General features: G+C 37.1%; 1 protein-coding gene across 1 annotated transcript; it reads right to left on the bottom strand.

The window, feature by feature from the left end:
* Window positions 1-501: 501 nt before the first annotated feature.
* On the bottom strand, window positions 502-1,455 carry LOC143797837 (olfactory receptor 1L4-like). The gene has a single exon (XM_077281090.1). The coding sequence runs from the start codon at window positions 1,453-1,455 to the stop codon at window positions 502-504; it is 954 nt and encodes a 317-aa protein (XP_077137205.1).
* Window positions 1,456-16,378: the final 14,923 nt, after the last annotated feature.

Here is a 16,378-nt window from a genome sequence, read left to right as displayed (position 1 = left end):
GTACATTTAGTAAATGAAAATCAAATATGTAAGAATTTGCAGAACCCAATGAATTTGAATAATTTTCAATTTGCTATGCTAGAATCACCTACAATGGCTTCTGCCATTTTGTACATTGCAAACAATTGCATCTGATGAAGAAGGATCACACAACATTGAGCAGTCTACCTCATAATGCCTTACAGCTGTCACATCACATGGTATAACACATTTAATAATGGGGAGCTATCATAGCCTGTATAAAAGTAGAGGCATGGAATGCAGCAGCCACTTTGTGCTGAATCTAGATAGTGAAAATATGTCAATTCTCATAGCTTAGTCATAGAGGTAGGGACAAAAATACATAAAACACTGAACTACTTTTGGCAAATTGAATAGCCATAAATCAATTTTTTTAGAAAAATTTGGCAAATCTGGTGAATTCAAATATTAAATATCATCCCTAGAGAATAAACTAAAATGTTGCAACAAAATTCCATAACTATAAAAAAAATCTTAAATTCAATGATGAAATGTAAGAGTTGTAAACTGAGAACGTCCCAGAATCATTTTCCTCACACTTTCTTTAACTTCCTTATTTCTTATGCTATAAATAATGGGGTTAAACATGGGGGTAACCACAGTATAAAGAATGGCCACGGATCTGTCTCGATCTACAGAGTAGCTCCCCCGAGGACGTAAATACATAAAAACAATGGCGCCATAGTATAGAGAAACTACTGAAAGGTGGGAGGCGCAAGTCGAGAAGGCTTTGCGTCTTCCAGTGCTTGAACGGATCCTTATCACAGTTAAAATTATGTGAACATAGGACAGAAGTGTCAACACAAAAGAGCAAAGACCTACAATCCCACCAGAGATATAAACTGCTATTTCATTCATTTCAGTTTCTGTACAGGACAATCGAAAAAGAGGAGGCATCTCACAGAAGTAGTGATTCACATTCTTAGACCTACAGAAGGGCAGCCGGAAAGTGATGAAAGCATAGTAAATTGAATTCAGGAAATTTAATGACCATGTTCCGACAGAGAGAAGAAAGCAACGTTTTAAGTTCATGATAGTGTTGTAGTGTAAGGGTTGACAAATGGCCACATATCTATCATAGGCCATGATGGCCAATATAATACACTCAGTGCCTCCCAAAGCTAGGTGGAAATACATCTGAATGGCACATCCCCAGAAAGAGATACTCTTGTCTTCAGTCAATGTACTCATGAGAAGTTTCGGCACAATGGTGGATGAGAAACAGAGGTCTATGAGTGAGAGGTTACTGAGGAAAAAGTACATAGGGGTCTGCAGTCGAGGTTCAGTCCTTACCACTGCAATGATTAAAAGATTCCCTGTTACAGTGACTATATACATTACTAAAAATATCATAAAATATAGAGGTTGAAGCCATGGGTTGGTGGAAAGACCTATCAAGATAAATCTAGAGGATGTTTCATTCAAGAATTCCATAACACGTGACAGTAGGAACCTAGAAGACACAGAGTCAAGGTCAAAAGTTGCAGCATTTCTGGTTTATATTTTCTTCAGCTACAGATTTACAAAACTTTGTTAATGATATAAACTGAAAAACTGTAGAAAGTGATCTGAGAATATCTGGAAACCCAGCTATATTTTTTGATTCATTTTATAGATCCCTAATATTGCGGGTCTTCAAAAACTCATCATCTAAGATCATAAAAGTAAGTTATTTTCCCCCAGAAGCAAACAGCATCAAACGGTAATTTGTGCCTCACCACTCAGTTGCCTCCTAGTTTCCCCTCTGATTAAGATTACCATATTTGGATAAGTTAGAACCTCTCATTGTGTTTCTATTATTTTTTACAGTTTGCTTTGTGAACATCACAGTGGTTAAACCATTCAGGCTAAGATGAAATATACATTTGAAGAATTTGTAATTTCCCTTTTACATGTGTCAATCTTTACTTTTTTTTCTGGCTCAAGGTATTCCAAGATCAAGGTATCCCAAGATATCCAGTATCTATGGATTTACAACATTTTCTAAATGGCATAAACTCAATAAACTGATCTGAGAACATCTAGTAACCCAGCCATGTTACAAACTCTTTGAAGGATCCCTAATTGTGGTCCTTCAAAAACTCATCATCTAAGGTTGTAAAATTTAGGTATTTTTTTCCCCAGAAGCAAACAGTATCAAAATGTCAATCTTTACCTTTCTTTTTGGCTCAAAGTATTTGAAGATGAGAGATGCAAGATGGCCAGCTTTTAAAAAATAATGTAAGTTAAGCTGTTGGACGCTAAACAGTATATCAGTTTAAAATCAGAAAATGAAATTTATAGATACTGTAGGTAAGGGTGAAATAATCTGTAAAAAAACATATTTTAATACACATTTAAAAAAGTAAAAAAATCATGCAAAGAATTTACAACAAACTCTTTAAAATGTAGTGAAAAAGAAAACGGCAAAAGCCATAGCCAGCTCACCAATCAGACCATCAGGTGCGGGGCACGGTGATTCGTCCTGACTCTAGACGCCAAACAGCTGAGATGTACGAAAATCGTGGATACTCCAGCTCCAGTAAGATGGTAAAAAATTCTTTATTCGTCCGACATATAGTTAAAAAGGACAATCCTTACAGGTAACAGGTGAAAGCAGGTGAATTACAAGATGATGGCAACGCGTATCGATCCCTAGGGATATTACTCATGCACATACAATAGATTGAATGAATATAACATATATAGCATGCCTGGACCAATCACACACAATTCACTGATCACATGATATAGTGAAAGGTCCTGCGATCTCTTATATATAACAATCAAACACGGGTAAATGTGAATTATTTAAAATCATTCAAAACACATAAAACTATTAACAATAATGAAATAAAATTTTGTTCCTTTTGTTCAGACCTGCGGGAAATCGTGTATTCAGATTATAGATCCAAAAAGCCTCTCTAGTTAGTAGGCGTCTCCTAATGTCTCCCCCGCGGCTATTAAAATGGATTTTCTCAATACCATGGATTCTAAAAGCTGAAGTATCACCATTATGTTTGTCTAGAAAATGTTTGGATGCCATAGAGATATTTCTGTTCGTAATATTGTGGCTACTGGCATCCCTGAGATGTTCTGTGAGGCGCGTTTTTAATTTGCGCATTGTACAGCCTATATATGATAATTGACATATTGTACAATCTATTTTGTATACAACATTTTTTGTATGACAATTGATGAAATTATTAATGTTGTATTTTTTTTTTTTCTGAATTCTGAAAAATGCTGCCTGTATGAGAATGTGCGCATGTACTGCATGCTGTGGTACCGCATTTATAGAAGCCCTTACACTCAAGCCATGTATTTGATGTAGATTTAATGCAATCAAATTGGGTGAAATTATATCGCCAATTGTATGGCCTTTTCTAGCTACTACGTTTATTCCATCTTTCAAAATATTCATGAGGATAGAATCCTTATACAGAATTGGTATTCTTTTGTTGATAATTTTTTTGATTTGGGTAAATTGTGAGCTAAATTGAAGACATACGTAAGGTTTAGCATTGTGTTTCTTTTTATTCAAAGCTTTTTTTGCTTGCGGTGTTAATAATTCTTGTCTGCATTTTTGGTTCACTATTTCTGTGGCTCTATTTAATGACCAGTTAGGATAACTTCGAGCTCTAAGTTTCTTTTTTAGTTCCCCAAATTCTCTCACTTTGTCCTCTTCTCTATTACAATTCCGCTTGAGTCTAATAAATTCCCCCACAGGTATGGATTTTATTGTGTGTCCTGGATGATTGCTAGCTGCATGTAGAATAATATTCCCACTCATTGTTTTAACATGCGTTTTGCTGATAATAATTTCTTCAGCTATACCGCATAAGTCAAGATCCAAAAAAGAGATTTTATGTAAATCCCAGACATAAGTGAATTTGATACCAAAATCATTATTATTGATGTAATCAACAAATCCCGGTATGGCAGACACATCGCCCCCCCAAATAATGAGGGTGTCGTCGATGTATCTGCCATACCAGGAGATGTGATCAAGATACGGATTATCCTCAGAATATATACATTTTTGCTCCCAGTAAGCCATCATCAAATTGGCTAGAGACGGAGAGTATTTAGCCCCCATCGGGACTCCCGACTTTTGAACATATATCTCATTGTCAAATGCAAAAATGTTATGCTTCATCAAAAAAAAGATGACCTGTAATGCAAAATCAATCAAATCTTGGGAGTATTGTCCATAGTCTGTGAGATGAAATTGTAGAGCTTTCATTGCTACTTCATGCGGTATACTTGTATACAAAGATACAACATCACAGCTGAGCCAAGCTGAGCTATTATTCCATTTCCGATTATTGAATGTCTTTAAGACTTCTCTTGAATCTTTGATATAACCCGGAATTTTAAATACAATAGCTTGTAGTAGAGAGTCCACCCATTCATATAAGTGCTCTGACATTGATCCGATACAATACTATAGGGCGCATAGCTGGAAATCCGTCACTTTTATGCACCTTGGGGAGGCCGTACATGACAGGCAATTTGGGATATTGTACAAAGATATATTCTGCCTGTTTTTTATTTAAGACAGCCAAATTTAGTCCTTCTGCAATTAGTTCTGCTATTTGATCATTAAATTGCTTAGTTGGATCTTTTTTTAGTTTCTCGTATGTAGATGTATCTGATAAAAGTTCGTACATTTTTTCCTTATATTTATCCTCGTCCATAACAATTATTAAGCCTCCTTTATCACTTCTTTTTATAACTATATTTTTCATTTGTTTCAAATCATCTAATGCTTTTCGTTGTTGTTGTGATAGGTTGTTACGGATTTTTTTAATACGGCAATCTTGTAGATTTTTTAGATCTTTTTCAATTGATTCTTGGAATCTCTCCATACAATCTACTCTTGTTTGCAAAGGATAAAAATAAGGATTTTTTGTTTTAAATTTCTCTGAAATATTCACATATCCACCCATCGATTCCTCTTGTTGTTCTTTTGTCAATTTTATTAAACAGTTCAAAGCGACTTGTTCTTTAAAGTCTAAACTTTCAAATTCATTTATATCAGAGTTTCCATTTTGTTCCTGTTCTATTTCATTTTCAGAAAAAAAATGTTTCTTTATTGTCAGGTTTCTTATAAATTTATTTATATCCAAAATTGTCACAAACAAATTGAAATCGGTGTCAGGTACAAAATTAAGACCCAAAGCTAATACATCTATATGGTCCTGTGTTAGTATTTGAGATGAAAGATTGACTACATTGTTCTTTTTCGTTAGTTGTGTTTCTTTTTGTACCGAGTTACCATTCCTGGGTGATTTTGTATGTTTCCTCCCGCCTCTTCTTTTCCGTTTTTTGATGTTTTATTGTACTTTTTTCTATTTTCATAAGTGTTGCTCACCATAGACGTGTCCGATGTACTGGCATTTATGTCTGATGAGTCAGGCTCTGTAGAAGAGAAACTCACCTGAGGTCTGTTGGTTGTTTTATATCGTGCTCGGCTATTTTTTTAAATGGATTTGGGTGATTTATATACGTTTTCCCATTTTCCCCATTCATATACGTTATCAGTAGAGTAGTCATTAAGATCTCTTTCAAATTTGCGTCTCTTACGATCTGTTATTTCATCCTCAAAAGCAGCTACTTTTTCTTGTGTTTGTTTCATTAGTGTGTCATATTGTGGCTGCAGTTTATATTCTTCCAAGTTCTTTTTTATTTCTTCTACATTTTTTTGAACCTCTTCTAATTTTGTTTCTTCATTTTTTATTATTAATTTCATTAGGTTCAAAGAACAATTGGTAAGAATTTGATTCCATTCTTTTTTAAATTCATCTGAATAGATAACATTCGAGACTTTTTTCATTCTCAAGCCTCTCGGAATCATTTCTTTTGCCACATAATTTTGTAAGGTTGTATAGTTCCACCACACTTTAGTTTCCAACTTCATGAGCTTTTCAGCTTCTTTGAGTTGTGCAGAACGATTAGTATTCCCAAGCGGGTCAGATCTCAAGTCTCTGAATACTTGTGCCACTTTGGCTGATCTGTCCTGAGATTGCATAGTGGCCATGATGAACAAAAGGTAACGCAGTAATTCACCTGATATCAACTTCCAATAAAACGTCTCTGTGCCCCGCACCTGATGGTCTGATTGGTGAGCTGGCTATGGCTTTTGCCATTTTCTTTTTCACTACATGTTATTTGACTATGCTGAGTTCTCCCAACTAATATCCTACGTTTTATTGGAAGTTGATATCAGGTGAATTACTGTGTTACCTTTTGTTCATCATGGCCACTATGCAATCTCAGGACAGATCAGCCAAAGTGGCACAAGTATTCAGAGACTTGGGATCTGACCCGCTGGGGAATACTAATCTTTCTGCACAACTCAAAGAAGCTGAAAAGCTCATGAAGTTGGAAACTAAAGTGTGGTGGAACTATACAACCTTACAAAATTATGTGGCAAAAGAAATGATTCCGAGAGGCTTGAGAATGAAAAAAGTCTCTACTATCATCTATTCAGATGAATTTAAAAAAGAATGGAATCAAATTCTTACCAATTGTTCTTTGAACCTAATGAAATTAATAATAAAAAATGAAGAAACAAAATTAGAAGAGGTTCAAAAAAATGTAGAAGAAATAAAAAAGAACTTGGAAGAATATAAACTGCAGCCACAATATGACACACTAATGAAACAAACACAAGAAAAAGTATCTGCTTTTGAGGATGAAATAACAGATCGTAAGAGACGCAAATTTGAAAGAGATCTTAATGACTACTCTACTGATAATGTATATGAATGGGGAAAATGGGAAAACGTATATAAATCACCCAAATCCATTTTAAAAAATAGCCGAGCACGATATAAAACAACCAACAGAACTCAGGTGAATTTCTCTTCTACAGAGCCTGACTCATCAGACACAAATGCCAGTACATCGGACACGTCTATGGTGAGCAACACTTATGAAAATAGAAAAAAGTACAATAAAACATCAAAAAACGGAAAAGAAGAGGCGGGAGGAAACATACAAAATCACCCAGGAATGGTAACTCGGTACAAAAAGAAACACAACTAACGAAAAAGAACAATGTAGTCAATCTTTCATCTCAAATACTAACACAGGACCATATAGATGTATTAGCTTTGGGTCTTAATTTTGTACCTGACACCGATTTCAATTTGTTTGTGACAATTTTGGATATAAATAAATTTATAAGAAACCTGACAATAAAGAAACATTTTTTTTCTGAAAATGAAATAGAACAGGAACAAAATGGAAACTCTGATATAAATGAATTTGAAAGTTTAGATTTTAAAGAACAAGTCGCTTTGAACTGTTTAATAAAATTGACAAAAGATCAACAAGAGGAATCGATGGGTGGATATGTGAATATTTCAGAGAATTTTAAAACAAAAAATCCTTATTTTTATCCTTTGCAAACAAGAGTAGATTGTATGGAGAGATTCCAAGAATCAATTGAAAAAGATCTAAAAAATCTACAAGATTGCCGTATTAAAAAAATCCGTAACAACCTATCACAACAACAACGAAAAGCATTAGATGATTTGAAACAAATGAAAAATATAGTTATAAAAAGAAGTGATAAAGGAGGCTTAATAATTGTTATGGACGAGGATAAATATAAGGAAAAAATGTACGAACTTTTATCAGATACATCTACATACGAGAAACTAAAAAAAGATCCAACTAAGCAATTTAATGATCAAATAGCAGAACTAATTGCAGAAGGACTAAATTTGGCTGTCTTAAATAAAAAACAGGCAGAATATATCTTTGTACAATATCCCAAATTGCCTGTCATGTACGGCCTCCCCAAGGTGCATAAAAGTGACGGATTTCCAGCTATGCGCCCTATAGTATCAGGTATCGGATCAATGTCAGAGCACTTATGTGAATGGGTGGACTCTCTACTACAACCTATTGTATTGAAAATTCCGGGTTATATCAAAGATTCAAGAGAAGTCTTTAAGACATTCAATAATCGGAAATGGAATAATAACTCAGTGTGGCTCAGCTGTGATGTTGTACCTTTGTATACAAGTATACCGCATGAAGTAGCAATGAAAGCTCTACAATTTTATCTCACAGACTATGGACAATACTCCCAAGATTTGATTGATTTTGCATTACAGGTCATCTTTTTTTTGATGAAGCATAACATTTTTGCATTTGACAATGAGATATATGTTCAAAAGTCGGGAGTCCCGATGGGGGCTAAATACTCTCTGTCTCTAGCCAATTTGATGATGGCTTACTGGGAGCAAAAATGTATATATTCTGAGGATAATCCTTATCTTGATCACATCTCCTGGTATGGCAGATACATCGACGACACCCTCATTATTTGGGGGGGCGATGTGTCTGCCATACCGGGATTTGTTGATTACATCAATAATAATGGTTTTGGTATCAAATTCACTTATGTCTGGGATTTACATAAAATCTCTTTTTTGGATCTTGACTTATGCGGTATAGCTGAAGAAATTATTATCAGCAAAACGCATGTTAAAACAATGAGTGGGAATATTATTCTACATGCAGCTAGCAATCATCCAGGACACACAATAAAATCCATACCTGTGGGGGAACTTATTAGACTCAAGCTGAACTGTAATAGAGAAGAGGACAAAGTGAGAGAATTTGGGGAACTAAAAAAGAAACTTAGAGCTCGAAGTTATCCTAACTGGTCATTAAATAGAGCCACAGAAATAGTGAACCAAAAATGCAGACAAGAATTATTAACACCGCAAGCAAAAAAAGCTTTGAATAAAAAGAAACACAATGCTAAACCTTACGTATGTCTTCAATTTAGCTCACAATTTACCCAAATCAAAAAAATTATCAACAAAAGAATACCAATTCTGTATAAGGATTCTATCCTCATGAATATTTTGAAAGATGGAATAAACGTAGTAGCTAGAAAAGGCCATACAATTGGCGATATAATCTCACCCAATTCGATTGCTTCTAAATCTACATCAAATACATGGCTTGAGTGTAAGGGCTTCTATAAATGCGGCACCACGGCATATAGTATGTGTGTACACTCTCATACAGGCAGCATTTTTCAGAATTCAGAAAAAAATAAAAAATACAACATTAATAATTTCATCAATTGTCATACAAAAAATGTTGTATACAAAATAGATTGTACAATATGTCAATTATCATATATAGGCTGTACAATGCGCAAATTAAAAACGCGCTTCACAGAACATCTCAGGGATGCCAGTAGCCGCAATATTACGAACAGAAATATCTCTATGGCATCCAAACATTTTCTAGACAAACATAATGGTGATACTTCAGCTTTTAGAATCCATGGTATTGAGAAAATCCATTTTCATAGCCGCGGGGGAGACATTAGGAGACGCCTACTAACTAGAGAGGCTTTTTGGATCTATAATCTGAATACACGATTTCCCGCAGGTCTGAACAAAAGGAACAAAATTTTATTTCATTATTGTTAATAGTTTTATGTGTTTTGAATGATTTTAAATAATTCACATTTACACGTGTTTGATTGTTATATATAAGAGATCACAGGACCTTTCACTATATCATGTGATCAGTGAACTGTGTGTGATTGGTCCAGGCATGCTATATATGTTATATTCATTCAATCTATTGTATGTGCATGAGTAAGATCCCTAGGGATCGAAACGCGTTGCCATCATCTTGTAATTCACCTGCTTTCACCTGTTACCTGTAAGGATTGTCCTTTTTAACTATATGTCGGACGAATATAGAATTTTTTACCATCTTACTGGAGCTGGAGTATCCACGAGTTTCGTACATCTAAACTCTTTAAAATAGAGTAATTAAATCACTCCTAAAAACAATGCTTCTAAAGGAAAATACTTAAAGCGAATCTGTCATCAGGATTTTGCTAAGTAAACTACAGGCACTGTCAGGATGGCGCTGTTACACTGATTAAAGTGGTACCTGGGTTGAAGAAATCCATATTGTGGTTGTTTAATCTTTGGTTGTAGTTTCCAGTTAATGAGATTTTCTTGCTTCGGGGCAGGGCTTTATTTGGTGCCCTGGCCTCATCTTAATCCTTGTAGACTTAAATGACAGGTCACTGATCCCTCACTGACCTGCCTCGTATTTTAAAACAACAACCACAGGATGGATTTCTTCAACCCAGGTATCATTGTAATCAGTGTAACAGCACCAACCTGACAGTGACTGTAGTTTACTTAGCAAAATCCTGATGACAGGTTCATGTTAAATAATATTATAAAAACTGAATGTATATGGCTCCATAAGAACAGAAATTAAGAAACTCTATTTGCTACCACATTGTCATAAGTGTGAGTATTTAGGCTAAAGCAAAAAAATACTAAAAATAATTATATAGAATAATTAAAAGCTAAAAATTTGAAAAAGGTAAGTTGTGTAATTTTGATACTTTAGTACATTACCCAATAGCAATACCATACATCACCTATGTAGCAATATCTGTAAATATAATCAAGATTTATTAAGATCAGATTATAATTGCTAAAGATCATCAGCTTAAATGAACTGAGCTGTCTTTTTTTCATTTTAATACATTTATTTGTTAATAATATTAATTAGAGATGAGCAAATGTAACAAGATTTGAATTTGCCAAATCACCCAAATTTTACCAGGAGATTTTGTGTTGATTTTTTTTGCCTGCAAATTGAATGTCCCTTGTTATTGTCTGGGATCTGGAGCGACCCTCGGGCATAATAAATGTGGAAAGACATAATAAAATAACTAATACTCATCTTATCACTCACATCCACTGCTCCATATCCCTCGCAAAGTCCACTGCGCCGGGTCCTACTGCCTCCCGGCCAAAAGTGCTCATCGTAAGGTCATGAAGCATGATGTGATATCACAACATTGCTGTGACATTACAAAATGCATGCACAGAGACATCCAGGGTCTAGTTACACACTGTGGTGCAGGGTTGCCCTGGGCCTAGTCACCACTGGATGTCCTGGCCTAGTGTGAAAATTCAGCAAACGGTGGCGATAGAAAGATGCATGGATGACTGTTAGGAGAAAAGCAATCAGCAGTGGTGGTTGGAGAGCTAAGTAGTGAGATAAGTATGTAATTTTTTAACCTTTAGCCTGCCATCTATGTTTCAGTAAAATGAAATGGGCTGGTAATAAAAAGGGAGAAAACACAGCACCTCGCAGTGCAATAACTTCAAGATAGGCATGTAAGCCTAGGTCCAGGGTAGTGGAAACCAACCCGACAACTGCTCACTTTAAGAAGTTGTGCAGGGAGCAGGAACAGCATTTGGAGTCAATGCATATTGTACAGCACAGAGGCACTGCAGTGCTTACCTGACCATGTCTCAGAACTAGTGCACTCAGGATGCAGCAAACCCATGTAATAAAGTTGGCGGCAATACAGGTGCAAAATACTGATGAGACAACCACTCACAACACACCAACTCATGGAGGGGGTGATTGCTTAGTATTAGATAGCACAAAAGAGGCTTGTATAGGGTGCTGGTCACACACAGGTAATGCACAGTGTCTGACTTACAGCCTATTAGTGCCGCCCATACTATTAGGTCAGGTGGGCTGCCCAGCACTATCTAAATACATCCCATGAGAGCAGACACCCTAGTTCACAAGGCCGCAAATGCTGGGCCTGGCTGCACCCTGAAAAATGAAGTGCAAAAAACATATATATAAATAATATATGAGGCATTGGTTGATATTTTGGCCAAGATATGTAAGCTTGCAACCTGCATCAAGGGTCCTAACACTAAACTTCATAGAAAAAAACATAAAAAAGAGGACTAAAAATCCTCCAAAAATGTGACAATTAATACTGCTGTATTAATTCTTGAATTTTTGGAGAATTTTTAGTACTCTTTTTGTGGTTTTTCTATGAAGTCAATGTATATTGTGCATCTGAAGACAAAAGTAATCAGCTGCAGCAGCCACTCAGAAGCACTTGTGAGCCAGTCCGGCATTGAAACATGTTGTATGGGACGATTTGCCTCCCCCTTTATACCTGTTTTTTACATTTGAGTAACTATGTAACAATAAAATACTCACTTAGCCTACTTCCTATTGAATCCATTTCTCATTCCATCTGGACTTCCTCAACCAGTAGCTCCCAAGGGTCGGTATTTTCCTATAGACCTTAGTTCAGCCAATTAGAAAAAAGTCTGCATTCCGGAAAATATAGATTTTTTTGTAAAATTTGAGTAGAATTTAATTCCATTCAAATAAATTGCCCAACTGTAATAATATTATAGTAGTACACCAAGATTTATGAGAACATGATCCATTGGCCATTTCATTGGCTTCTTAATCAGAGCTCTGCGAACCTATTCTTCCCTGCTGAAAACCCTGGATCATCTTCTGATTAGAAGGTTGTTGTGGCATGATGCTAGCATGATGGTGCTATGGGTCTGATAATTAGAGCAGTCAAGTAAGAAGTGGTTCAATGAGATCTGGTCTGGTGGCTGAAGACTATCAAAGTGGCAGCTAGACCAGGTCCTGCGAATCATTTTGCTCAACTCTAGTCAACAATATTTTTGTAAATCACAATTTAAAAATTATTGTATAAAACCCCCCAAAAAGTAGTAAAAATAATGTTTAATCTGTCCTCTATACAGGAAAAAAAATAGTAAATTATAAGACAGGAATACAATCAGATACATAAATTATTTTAATCACTCTTTATATTTTGAACATAGTCAAGTAACACTTATTATTTAAACATAAAAACAGTTTCATTTTTTTCTAAATTAAAATTACATTATTATTGTTTTTTAGATATTATTTTTGTTATGGGTCCAACAAATTTTATTTTTAGATTACATTTTTTTACCAAAAAATATTTCAAATAGAACTTTTTGATTCAGATGTACAATCATCAAAGAGATGAATCCACCAGAAGTTAAAATTTGTTAAATGCTGAAATAAAACAATTTTCATTTAAAACAATAAAAAACATAATAAACTGCAACCACTGGGCATAATAAAGAAAGACAGGAACTTACTGTATTTTTTATACATCTGTTAGTCACATATAAACATTTCATCTGGTCAAATAAAATTTTAAGACAGCGATATTTGTGAATTCTTTTTCAAATGTATGGAGAATTACATGGTGAGTGCTCAGTTTCGCTGGGCCAAATGGGTGCCCAGTTCAGCTGAGGTATATGTGATTGAAAATGAAGATGAATGATGATGGCAGCTCCTGTAGATTGGAGCAAACATGAACTCTGCAGTGCTCGCCTTAAATAAAATAGTAATTACATTCTGATTGGTCCCAGAGAAAGCAGTTTGCAAAAAAAAATCCCCAGACAAAGCTCTAGATAATAGTTTCCCACGAGCTATATATTAATCTTTTTTGAAAATCCTTAGAAATTAGACTGCAACATTATAATGTGTACTTGTAGGAAAATTAAAAGCACATAATAGATTAAGTAAGACATGTTCATTTACAAATAAATCACAATTGTTGATTTCGGAGACATTGGTCAATCTCTTTAACCAGACCAATTCCGTGCAATTTTACTTTATTTCTGACCAGACATTTTTTTGGATTTTATTGTACATGTGCTTTCGACTTTTCGATTTGACAATTTCCCATTCAGATAGTCACTTTATTTTGCTGATATTGGGAAAAATGTAAACAATCATAGAAAATATGTGCATATGGATCGCCCCCACGTAGTAGGGCAATGGGGTACTCGGCACCGGGTCCTTCAGTTCAGGGGATGTCACGGTGGCCCGACCCGGTCCGTGGCCCTTTGAGGGACGTCCAATAAAAGGAATAGTTTTTATGGTTTTGGGGAAAGGTCTTTAAAGGGATAATGTTCGTGACGCCACCTGTGGTATTCGGTCAGGGTGACCGACGCTGCGATGAGGGGTCCACTGGGGTGATGTTATGGCAGCAAGATGGTATACCTTCCCACAGGTGAAGTGTATCCCCAGGGCTTCCCACAAGTGTAGATGGTGGTGGTGGATGATGTGAGACACATAGAATAACGAGGACACAAGGTTGCAGTCTCTTTACCTTTACTGAAGACTTCAGCATCCACAGTCCAGAGTACAGACCACAGGGTAGGCAGAGTCTGGCCGGTCTGAAGGCAAATCCAGAGTCCCCTTATCCAGGTGGAAATCAGTAGCCTTCCTTTAGCGCCTGTGTGTTGTAGTACCTCCCTGTTGAGCTTCTCGGTAAGGTCCTCACAACTGTTGTAGATGTTCTAGATGTTATTTCTTCCTCTCTGTCCCCCAGATGGTATGGATAGGACAAACCCGTATGACTGATGGCCTGAGGCTTGTTTATAGGGACCCTAGAGACGCCCCGACCCCCACAAGTTGCCACTGTGTCTCCTAGGTATTAAGGTCGGGCAGCCAACTTGGAATTGACTGTCCTGCCGGTCTCTGGAGCAAGGCTTGGAGACGGTTGCTCCCTCGGTGTTTTGGCCACCGGCTTCGCGCCTCACAAGGAGGCAGCCTTTTACAGGGCAGAACTCCTTCTGGTGTTATCTCCTTGTGCCATGACTTCGTTTCTCACCCTCTACAACACAATTCTCTTTGTGTGCTTTCTTAGGATGCTGCCACACGTGGGGCAGGTGCAGCTCCGTAGCCTTCTATCTAGGCCTCTGACAGGATCCCACCCCTGTCAGGGACCCTCTGTCTGCAGTTCCGATATTCCTCCTTCCCCTGTCTGCCTGACAGGTGTTGCCTGGGCAAAGCCCAGCCAACTTCTCTCTAACGTTCTATCCAGCCCACCAGTTTTACCCAACTGTGAGAAGTGCCCTAATAGATAGGAGGAAGGCTCCCCCTGGTGGTCTGGAGTGTGAAGTGTGGTGTATGGTTTGTGATACCTGGTAGGAATATCTCCTTTATTGCCATCAGACGTAATATCACTCCCCCTGGTGGAAGAGCGACATTACTGCAATGACCAGGACTCTGGGGTGCTGCACATATGTTTCCATATTTTTTCCCGACCACAAAAGAACACTTAAAACATTTCAAAATATGTTCTCATTTCAGTTGAAATAATTTTTTTATATTGAAAACTTTTTTGTTGGAAAGAAGAAACAGCAAATCAAACTGTCAGTACATCTTTTTTTCTTTTGTTTTGTTACTTAGTTATGCTTTTTTTCTTTATTTATTTTGTATAACTTATATTCTCATTTACTTCACACACTGTGCCCTTCCACATGAGGAATTTAAAAAGCTTTGGGGAGCATTTTAACATGGTAATACATTCCTTTCATTGATGATTTTCTCTGTAACTGGCCATTGTATTATGTGGAGGGCAGTGGAAGATATCAAACCTTGTGGCAGCCAGGAGAAGGCATCATAACTAGGGTTGAGCGACTTTTATTTTTATAGGATCGGGTCAGGTTTCACGAAACCCGACTTTCTCAAAAGTCGGGTCGAGTGAAATCGGCCGATCCTATAAAAAAGTCGGGGTCGGGGTTGGCCGAAACACGAAACTCAATGCAGTGCAATGGGATACTATGGTTCCCAGGGTCTGAAGGAGAGGAAACTCTCCTTCAGGCCCTGGGATCCATATTAATGTGTAAAATAAAGAATCAAAATAAAAAATATTGATATACTCACCCTCGGACGCGCCCTGGTACTAATCGGCAGCCTTCCTTCCTAAAAATGAGCGCGTGAATGACCTGCAGTGACGCCGCGGCTTGTGATTGGTCGCGTCACATGGGCGGTCACGCGACCAATCACAAGCCGCGACGTCATCTAAGGCCCTTCACGCGCTCATTCTTAGGAAGGAAGGCTGCCGGAAAGAAGCAGGGCGCGTCCGAGGGTGAGTATATTCCTATTAGGCTGTAGGAGACAATGTACTGTGTTGGGAGCCACTCTGGATGTATAATACTGTGTGTGGTGTCACTGGTGAATCAGACTGTTTGAGGGGAACATTAGGGGATTTATACTGTGATAGATGCGCAGTGGTTGCACCATTCACTGGAGTACTGTGGAAGAATTCTATTGTGTGGGAGGAACTGTGAGGACATCATACTGTACTGGAGGCACTGTGGGGGTAACCATGCTGTGTGTGTTGGGATGGAGGATGGTGGGGTTAAATTGTTGGGTAAAATTAACTTTTTTGCCCCCCCAGATGAGTGTCAGGGGTGATAAAGAAGCACTCCCATTAATATTTTCCTTCATTAAATGTGTTTATATGTGTATGATGTGTAGTGTTAGTTAGGTTTGAGCAACTTTTATTTTTATAGGATCGGGTCAAGTTTAATGAAACCCGACTTTCTCAAAAGTCGGGTCGAGTGAAATCGGCCGATCCTATAAAAAAGTCGGGGTCGGGGTCGGCCGAAACACAAAACCCAATGCAGTGCAATGGGATACTATGGTTCCCAGGGTCTGAAGGAGAGGAAAC

This window comes from Ranitomeya variabilis, chromosome 1, assembly GCF_051348905.1.
Source record: "Ranitomeya variabilis isolate aRanVar5 chromosome 1, aRanVar5.hap1, whole genome shotgun sequence".
NCBI classification, from domain to species: Eukaryota; Metazoa; Chordata; class Amphibia; order Anura; family Dendrobatidae; genus Ranitomeya; species Ranitomeya variabilis.
The sequence above is the reverse complement of the archived record's forward strand: the minus strand, read 5'-3'. Positions and strand labels throughout refer to the sequence as shown.